We start from the raw sequence: 10,242 nt of genomic DNA, 5'->3' as shown, positions 1-10,242 counted from the left end.
CCCTCCCTGCCTGCCTGCCTGCCTGCCTGCCTGCCTGCCTCCCTCCCTCCCTCCCTGCCTGCCTGCCTGCCTGCCTGGCCTGCCTCCCTTCCTCCCTCCCTCCCTCCCTCCCTCCCTCCATCCATCCTAACTTCCTCCCTCCCTCTGGAGGTTCACCTCTAACCCCACCACCACATAAATACCAGGCTGCCCCTCTCTGGTCACTCACTCCATTGTGTTAGCATGGTGACCGCTATGTGTGTGTGTGTGTTTGTGTAGGACCACAATCTGGCCCAGAGGGGGGCAGATGAGGGGAATCCCAGAGTAAAAAATAAATAAAAAAAGGGGGGGGGGGGGGGTGATTTGTGTGTATGTGTGTGTGTGTGTTTGTGTCAGAAATACAACATCTTAATGACTTATCAAGTCTGAGGTACTACAAAAGTGTATAAATGTAACTAACCTTCATTTTGCCACTGGGAGTAACCTGAAATTAGATGTGGTGAAGCTAGAATTAGTAGGACATCAACAAAAGAAATTCAGAATTTAGAGTCAAAAATGTTTGCTTCTAATCAGATCTATACATTCAATATCATAATAGCGGCTATAGTCTTACAACAGTCCTCTGTGTTACTAGGGCATTAAGATAAGTATCAGTAATTAGCTCATGATTGTGAGTGAAGCCTTATTCTGTGTGAGAAACGGGATGGTTAGGGTTACAGATGGCACTCATGATGACATCAGAGCTAGCTGACTCGCACGTTAGCGTTAGCGCCCGGTAGAGACACACAATGGGAAGCTTTAGCCTCAGCTAGGCTAACCGGCTGGGGCAGAAGAACAGGATACTTTAATGAGACCTGACTTGGCTCAGTCTGCCCAGAGAACAGCGCCCTACGCTGACACGCTGACACACTAACTGCTGGAGACATTTCTGACGGGAACCAGGAAAAAAAAAAAAAAAGTGTATTTAACTATTGGTTTAACACAGCCACTTCTCTGGTCTTGGCCCAACCATGAATTCATGGAGAACAGCCTCTGCTATGCTAATCATACCTAAAAAAGGGGTTGGAATTCCACACCATTTTTGGCAACGCAACACATCCTCATAACTAACCGGTCATGTTTATCTCTGAGCCTTCGGCTGTGTACAGCAGCTATGCAGAAGCCCGACGTAGACAAAAGACAGATTAGAGCAGCGCGCGCTGATCTATGCGCCATTCCCATATCAATAGCTGTCAGCAGTATTGGTTTTCAGTCAGGTTGTTGGTAGAGTCTGTGTGTTTAAGTAAAGAGTGATACTTCCAGCGCGGCTACGCTAGCTCTCGCATGCCCTCGGTTGGCTCTCTGAGCGTCTTTGTTCCTGCTAGGTGTCGAGGCCGGGGTGATTGAACAGAGCAAACAAACAGAGGGCCGCTCCCCAATCAGCCGCGAATTACTCGCTTCATTAACAAAATGGCTGCCATTACTCTCCTGGGCAGGGTGGAGAGGTCAATGGCTAGCAGACGGGGGGTTACCAGGGGCGTGGGGGGAGGGGGGCGGGGGAGGGAGAGAGATGGGGACAGGAAAGGGAGAGAGGGCCAGACACAAGCCAGGAACCGGGGAGACCAGCATCCTGTCATCTGTCTCAAAACCACCCTGGGGTCTCTGCTACACGTTCACAGTAGGGTCCCTGGAGAGTGACGTGGCCTGGGGGAATGCGACCTTGTGATTGGCCGGGCCTGCTGACCATGAGATTTAGGAGGGCGGGCTTAGAGGATTTACAACAACCGAGCAGGTAGACGCTGGTCTCAGAGCTTCTCCAGCAGCGAGACCCGGAGTGTGTTTACACACACGCACGCACGCACGCACGCACGCACGGACACTAGGGAACCAACCCCTGGCCTTAGCCCAGTGCCCCAATTACACAGGCTTTCATGTGCCTCGGAAAAAAAACACACAGACAAATCATAATTATGTCTCAGAAGCCTCCATTATGATTGTCAATTTTAACCAGAACCAGGCCTCAATTACCTCCCCCCAAAAAGCAGTGGGCTTCACAGCCAACCAGTCTTTTCTCGCTGTGGTAAAGAGCCGATACAACAGGGGGGTTTAACCAGGCTCAGCCAATCAGCTGGGTTTAACCGAAAAGGAACACTTGAACTTCCTGCATAATCAGCAAACTAAATCGTTAGAAGTATGTTACACTAGCAAGCACTAACAGGGGGTCTGTTTGAGGGGCTGAGAGAGGGGATAGAGGAATAGAGAGAGAGAGAGAGAGAGAGAGAGAGAGAGGGGGATAGAGGGATAGAGAGAGAGAGAGAGAGGGATAGAGGGATAGAGAGAGAGAGGGGAGGAGATAGAGGGATACAGAGAGAGAGAGAGAGAGAAGGGGATAGATAGAGAGAGATATAGAGAGGGGGAGAGAGAGAGATAGGGATAGAGAGAGAGGGATAGGGAGAGAGAGAGCGATAGAGAGAGGGGGGAGAGAGAGAGGGATAGAGGGATAGAGAGAGAGAGAGAGAGGGATAGGGAGAGAGAGAGAGAGAGAGAGAGGGATAGCAAGACGAGACCAAAAAAGAGGATTACATCTCCTCTGTTTTACATTTCTGAATGTCGGCAAATCCATGAACCCTGATTGCCCCCGGCTAAAGCGGCTGTCGCTGGGCAAATCTAATCAGACCGGCTCAGCCCGCTATCACCACTGGAGAGGCAGCTACGGCAGCCCTAACCCGGTCAACACACACACACACGCACCCATTCACACGCGCAAACACCCCTTCGCTCGGCAGGCCTAATTGAATAGAAATCAGCCATCTTGTCTCTGGCCAGTGGCGGTAGGTGAAGGTGACGCAGCGGAGGACAGGAAGCTGTAATGAGGTGAGTGTGGACGGAGGTCGGGGTCACTGGGTCACACAGAGCAGATATCCAGACAAGAGGCCCTCTCCTGACCCCGCTGACCCCAGGAGAGAGGCCCCGAGCTGGGCTTGGCCGGCGAGGCGGGTCGGCCCTGGGGCCATGGGGGGTGGACATCCTGGACTGCGCGCACACACACACACACGCACGCACACACACACGCACGCACGCACGCACAGCCACCTGAAACTGGCTATTATGTAACACAGGGGGTGAATACTGTAGCAAGCGTTACTCATTCACTTTACCTGTCCTTATCTAATCTCTGTGAGTTTGGGTACCTTAAGTGTGTGTGTGTGCACCGTGCGCACAGTGTGTGTTCAGTTGCGTTTCGAGTGTTCTCCTGTGCGCGCGTGCGTGTCTTGCCTCACTGCTGCCCCCACGCTGACGGGCGCCGCCATCACACCTGCCCGCCGGCCGGCGCAGTCCGAGTTGAGGTGGAGACGCCTGGTGGGCCTCCAGGTGGGTTTCTCCACGGCCATGAACACTCTTAGCGGAGGGGATTTGAGCGGACCTGGGCGTTATACACACACAGGGGCCGTATAGCGCCGGCGCCGGGAACCCCAGGCTTTTATGCGCGTGCTGACGTTTCTCGGGCGTTGCATCAGAAACTAGTAAAACCGCATAGCGGCTCAATGCCCAACAATGCAAGTTGCAGCTAACATTCAGTTGACCTTTGAAATTTGAATACCAAAATCTAATCCAATTAATCTAATAAATCCAACTGGACATTTTGGCCAAATATGTACAAATTCTGTCAAGCTGCTCTTGAGATAACATGTTCAGCAGGCCAAAAACACCTTTTGTGAGGTCAGTGACCCTTGACCTTTGACCCCCACAATGCAATCAGTTAATCATTGAGTCCAACTGGACATTTTACCCAAATATGAACAAATTCCGTTAAGCCTTTCTTGAGATACTGTTCATCAGGCCAAAAACACATTTTGTGAGGTAACAGTGACCTTGAACTTTGACCTTTGACCACCAAAATCTAATCAGGTCGTCATTCAGTCCAAGTGGACATTTTGGCCAAATATCAACACATTCTGTCAAGCCATTCCTGAGATATCGTGTTCACTAGGCCAAAAACGCCTTTTGGGAGGTCACAGTGACCCTTGACCCCCACGATCTAAGCAGTTCATCCTTGAGTACCAGTGAACATTTGTACCAAAGGGGAAGAAATTCCGTCAATGCGTTCCCGAGGACGCAGCCGACAGAACACGGGGGGGGAGGAGTCTTCTGCCTGGCCCGACCTTCCGTGAGGTCGAGCGCTTTCGCAACCCCCGCCGACGCCGACGCGCTCAAACGTATCGCAAACGGCTCGTTCCTCAACGTCTTTTCATGATGCTGTCAGACAGAGCGGGGGAGGGGGGGGGGGGCTGGGTAAATGTGTCGTGTTTGACTGATAGGGCGCCGTCTAAACATTCGCACCGGAGCGAGCGTGTTTGTACATGGCGACCGTTTGACCTTTGATGTCTACCCGGAGCTCCATTGATCCGCCCTAGAAGCCTGAAAACCTTGCAAACACCACCTTAAGTCCCCTTTAAAAAGATACAGGATAGATGTATCATATTAAAGTGAATAGAATTTTCTGGAAGACTTGGCGGTTTGTGGTGTTCACACAGATGCCGGTGCTGAGGAGCCTACAGTGACTGGATTACCTAAGAGGCTATAGCCTTCAGATACAAATGCCTTTAGATCAAATCAAAGGTTCAAAGCCTCTTTGAAAGAAAAAAAAAGGCTGATATCCTTGTGACTCTATATCTAGTCCACAATCTGGACAACCATACACACAACACACACACACACAGACACCCTCTGGGGCTGTCTTGGTATGGGTCCCCTCATAGGGGTCATTGAAAGGGGGAAAGAGAGCACCACGTTCTGAAATGGCACTAAAACAGCATGGGCTAAGCTTTGCAGGGGGCGTGCACGCACGCACAGACGCACACACGCACACAGAGACACAGACACACGTAGATTCACAGCCAGCGAACATGGGCTACTGATACAGACCCACGGTCTGCTAGCGTGGAAAAACCCATCGGTAAAGGAGTTAGCGTAGCATCCCAGTCCCGACAATAACCAACTGCTCTTGAATTAGCCTAGCATGCCAGCACTGTGACCAACTGCTCTTGAATTAGCTTAGCATTCCAGCAGCATTTTCCAACTGCTTAGGAATTAGCATAGCATCTCTGTCCTTACCAGGTCAAGAGTTAGCTTCGATGACAATATTTTCCCTGGTGCTATCCAAGGTCCCACCAGATTGAACACAGCCCACTCTGTTAGCCAGTTGAGCAATGAGCCAGACGAACAAAACCACCACACACCTAGTCTGGAATAAAATGCTACAAAACATGGCCAAAAGGGCAGAGCCAGCGCCTACCTATCAAATCCAGCTGCATTTGAACATTATGTCATCAGGAGCGTATAGTCGTGACTAAATGAAAAATGATCCACCCCATTAAAGAAGAAAACTGTTGCTAGACAACTCTGTGAAGTGAGTTAACGTGGAACAAAGTCCAAATAGCCTAAATTGCACTTTATGTGCCAAATATGTTGACAGCTCACACAAATTCAGGAGTGGTTAGAAAAGTGGAGCACCGCGGTCAGTGACCAATCAGAGGAAAGCCGCTGTCAGTGACCAATCAGAGGCCAGATCAGCCTCCCCACACAGCCCACTATCTGCACGGGCCAATCATCCTGCAATCATAAAAATCCTAGAGTCTTTTCATTGGTGTCCACGAATATCAAGATTTTTCCCCCAGACATTTTCGCCATAGATTACCACATGCCATTTAGTCCCTCCCTTTCTTAAGGGCATAAGGACAATTCCTCTATAACCAGCAATAAGCCCTGCTATGTTTTGGGGATAAGCCTTGTCATTCGTTTATTACCGCCGAATCAGTGGCGGCGGAATCTGTTGTCCGCCCAATCAGATTCAATCGAGACTATGTGAAACCACAACCACCTACTGTAGCAACCGCTCTGACAATGATAATTGTGATTTGGATTTAAAGAAATCCCCTCCCCCCCTCCTATCCCTGAGTGGTACTAAGTGCAGTCAGACCTTTCTTCAATGCCGGCAGGGCGTGAACCAAGTGTGGAGATACTGTAGGTCTGGCTATGACATCATGTCCATCTCTCTGTCCCCACTCCTGATTCTGTCCATCTTTCTGTCCCCACACCTGATTCTGTCCATCTTTCTGTCCTCACTCCTGATTCTGTCCATCTCTCTGTCCCACTCCTGATTCTGTCCATCTCTCTGTCCATCTTTCTGTCCTCACTCCTGATTCTGTCCATCTCTGTCCCCACTCCTGACTCTGTCCATCTCTGTCCATCTTTCTGTCCCCACACCTGACTCTGTCCCTCTCTCTGTCCCCACTCCTGATTCTGTCCATCTCTCTGTCCATCTCTCTGTCCCCACTCCTGACTCTGTCCATCTCTCTGTCCATCTCTCTGTCCCCACTCCTGACTCTGTCCATCTCTCTGTCCATCTCTGTCCCCACTCCTGATTCTGTCCATCTCTCTGTCCATCTCTCTGTCCCACTCCTGATTCTGTCCATCTCTCTGTCCATCTTTCTGTCCTCACTCCTGATTCTGTCCATCTCTGTCCCCACTCCTGACTCTGTCCATCTCTGTCCATCTTTCTGTCCCCACACCTGACTCTGTCCCTCTCTCTGTCCCCACTCCTGATTCTGTCCATCTCTCTGTCCCTCTCTCTGTCCCCACTCCTGATTCTGTCCATCTCTCTGTCCATCTCTCTGTCCCCACTCCTGATTCTGTCCATCTCTCTGTCCCCTCTCCTGATTCTGTCCATCTCCCTGCCGATCTCTCTGTCCCCTCTCCTGATTCTGTCCATCTCTCTGTCCCCTCTCCTGATTCTGTCCATCTCCCTGCCGATCTCTCTGTCCCCTCTCCTGATTCTGTCCATCTCTCTGTCCATCTCTCTGTCCCCACTCCTGATTCTGTCCATCTCTCTGTCCATTTCTCTGTCCCCTCTCCTGATTCTGTCCATCTGTCTGTCCCCACTCCTGATTCTGTCCATCTCTCTGTCCCTGTCCATGATTCTGTCCATCTCTCTGTCCCCACTCCTGATTCTGTCCATCTCTCTGTCCCCACTCCTGATTCTGTCCATCTCTCTGTCCCCACTCCTGATTCTGTCCATCTCTCTGTCCCCACTCCTGATTCTGTCCATCTCTCTGTCCATCTCTCTGTCCTCACTCCTGATTCTGTCCATCTCTCTGTCCCCACTCCTGATTCTGTCCATCTCTCTGTCCATCTCTCTGTCCATCTCTCTGTCCATCTCTGTCCCCACTCCTGATTCTGTCCATCTCTCTGTCCCTGTCCCTGATTCTGACCCAGTTCTGCCAACCTTCTCTTTATCCTACTTTGATGGAGCCATCCTAGGTTAATTATGGTGGCAGATTCTTTTGAAAGCAGGCAGGCCGTCTGTCTCCCTAAGCAGCTAATTATGTTAGCGATGGTGTCAGGATGTTGCCTTGGGGATGAATGGGGAGAGGAGGAGTGTCAGTTTAAACACTCTGGTGTGGCCTAAAGAGAGAGGTGTGGCCTAAAGAGAGAGTTAAAACTATCTCAGACCACACATGTAATACCATCTACAGCCTCTTCTCAGTCACACACTCACGCATGCACGCACGCACGCACACATACACACAGACACACACACACACACACACACACACGCACACACATTTGTCTGGAGTGTGTGTGGCCAAAGCAGGGCGAAGCTGAGGCCAGCTGCAGATAACAGGTTCATGACTCACGGTTAAAACGTTACCTATGGAAAGATTCTCTGTTTGCTCTGCCGGGGCGCTACAGTTCACCCGACATCAAAGTGAGTCCTTTGACTGAGCTACGGCTGCTACGGCGCAGCTACTGACTACTGGGACTGGGGGAAAGGTGAGTGTAGGCCGGGAATGAAGCCTGGGCCTTTCCTGAGACAAGCGGCCGATGAATCGAAGCCTTAAGCAGGCATGTGGACGGAAGAACCTGTGGCACTACAGCTGGAGGGGTGAGGAGGCTGGTGCATGTGTGTGCGTGTGTGTGTGTGTGTGTGTGTGTGTGTGTGTGTGTGTGAGAGTGTGTGTGTGTGTGTGTGTGTGTGCACGCCGGTCCTACCTCTCAGGCAGAGGAAGGTGAGGAAGTCCTCGGTCTTGGGCTTGCGTCGCGAGAGGTCGGTGATGGTGGAGGAGGGGGCGGGGAGGGTGGAGGAGGGGGCGGGGAGAGTGGAGGGGGGGGCGGGGAGGGTGGCGTCCGCCACCTTGACAGGCGTGGTGCTGGGAGAGTTGGGCTGCGACTGAGCAAACTTCCTCTGGGCCTGCAGTCTGGGCCTGGGGGGGGGAGGGCAGAGAGACATGGTTACACACATACACACACAAACTTCCCCCCTGCGTAGCAGACCCCCCCCGCCCCCACCCACACACACACACACACACCACCCGACTCATCACAGAGTCAAAAGTTAACGTCAAAGTCTTTACTTCATTTGATTTCGCCAAAGCTTAAGTTCTTGGCCCTTCACATGCATGCCGAGGCTGGGAAGCTCCCCGGGAGCGATGGAAGCCGGTCTCCACCCCCTTTGAGAGTCTGCTCTTATCAAACCTCTCCCCACCGGCCACCGTCACACCAGCGTCTGCCAGGCGTTGACACGACGTCAGCGCTCCTAGCGTTGTGTTCTCCATATGGTGACCCCCCCCCCACCGGCTGAGGTCTCTGGCGACTTTTGATTTGAAGCGTCACGTGACGTCCCTGAAATGTCATTAGGTTCTCCATTAAACAGAGGCGGGACCTCTAGTAGCGGCTGATTACCGATAAAGACGCACAAAGGAGCCGTCAATTTGGGGACAGGCAGGCAGACAGAGAGACAGGCAGACAGGCAGACAGAGAGACAGGCAGACAGGCATACAGAGAGACAGACAACAGACAGGCAGAGCGACAGAGAGACAGGCAGACAGAGCGACAGAGAGACAGGCAGACAGAGAGACAGAGAGGCAGACAGACAGGCAGGCAGGCAGACAGACAGACAGGCAGACAGGCAGGCAGACAGGCAGACAGAGAGACAGACAGACAGACAGGCAGACAGGCAGACAGGCAGACAGACTTCCAATGCTGGTTCCTCCTTTATATCCTCCCTCCCGCAAAAAGGCGCGGCGCAGCCACCCCTGTGTAAATGAACCTACTATACCAATCTGACGCTTGTTACCGGCAATTTCCGCACCGTGGCGGCCGCGTGACAGACACAGACAGCATCGCTAATCGATGGCGACCGGCGCTCGGGGTGTGAGTCAGACCTGATTCTCTCATTCAGCTACGAGGGAGCAACCTTATGGTATCCAATGATGATTTCTCAATTTGAAGAAGAAAAAAAAAGGGGAAAAAGATTGGATTGTGTGCGTGCGTGTGTGTGTGTAGAAAATGTACCCATTTCCTGGCCTAAACGCAAAATACAGTTTGTGTGCCTTGCAGTCGAGCGATCGATATCAAACAAAGGCCCATGCATGTTGGATCTGTAGCTACAGAGAGCTCTGTGGTCTGGAGCCTGTTTGCTGAGCGGGAGCGTGGAGATAAAACCTCGCTGCCTTCACGCTCTGATTGGCCACTGAGGGGGTGAACAAAGTTGTTGCTTTTCCCCTCTGCGCTCAGCAGGAAACGGATCGCTACGGCAACGCGGCTCGTTCTTCAATCACCTGAACGTCACAGATGACAGGTGTCAAAAACACGGGCGCGCTCTGGTCTTTGTCTGCTAGTTTGACCCAGAGCAACACACACAGAATGTGTGTGTGTGTGAGTGAGTGTGTGTTTGTGTGTCTGTGACAGCGTGTGTGTGTGTGTGTGTGTGTGTACGAGCACGAGATAAAGAACAAAAGAGAAAGAAAGAGCAGAGGAGCAGAGAGAGAGCGACGGTGCGAGAGGAGAGGAAGAAAGAGACGGAGGAAAAGACGACCGGACGCTCTCTCTCTCACCCCCTCGGTCTCTCTCTCTCTCACACCTCCCCGGCTGCTCTCTCTCACACCTCCCCAGTCTCTCTCTCACACCTCCCCAGTCTCTCTCTCACACCTCCCCGCTCTCTCTCTCTCACACCTCCCCGACCGGCCGCTCTCTCTCTCTCACCTCCCCGGTCTCTCTCTCTCTCTCTCACACCTCCCCGACCGGCCGCTCTCTCTCTCTCTCACCTCCACGGTCTCTCTCTCTCTCTCACACCTCCCCGGCTGCTCTCTCTCACACCTCCCCAGTCTCTCTCTCACACCTCCCCGCTCTCTCTCTCTCACACCTCCCCGGTCTCTCTCTCTCACACCTCCCCGCTCTCTCTCTCTCACACCTCCCCAGTCTCTCTCTCACACCTCCTCGCTC

The 10,242-nt window shown here is 52.2% G+C and overlaps 1 protein-coding gene across 1 annotated transcript; it reads right to left on the bottom strand.

The window, feature by feature from the left end:
- Positions 1-439: 439 nt before the first annotated feature.
- Positions 440-8,573, bottom strand: LOC311329194 (protein Jumonji-like; the record flags this gene model as incomplete). Its single annotated transcript, XM_084463071.1, has 3 exons — positions 440-463; positions 8,011-8,222; positions 8,422-8,573. Coding segments are annotated over 3 exons (388 nt in total), but the record flags the coding sequence as incomplete, so codon positions are not given.
- Between the last annotated feature and the right edge of the window lie 1,669 nt (positions 8,574-10,242).

This window comes from Borostomias antarcticus, assembly GCF_949987555.1.
Source record: "Borostomias antarcticus genome assembly, contig: scaffold_980, whole genome shotgun sequence".
In the NCBI taxonomy this organism is placed as follows: Eukaryota; Metazoa; Chordata; class Actinopteri; order Stomiiformes; family Stomiidae; genus Borostomias; species Borostomias antarcticus.
Note: the sequence above shows the minus strand (reverse complement) of the source record. Positions and strands in the feature narration are given on the sequence as shown.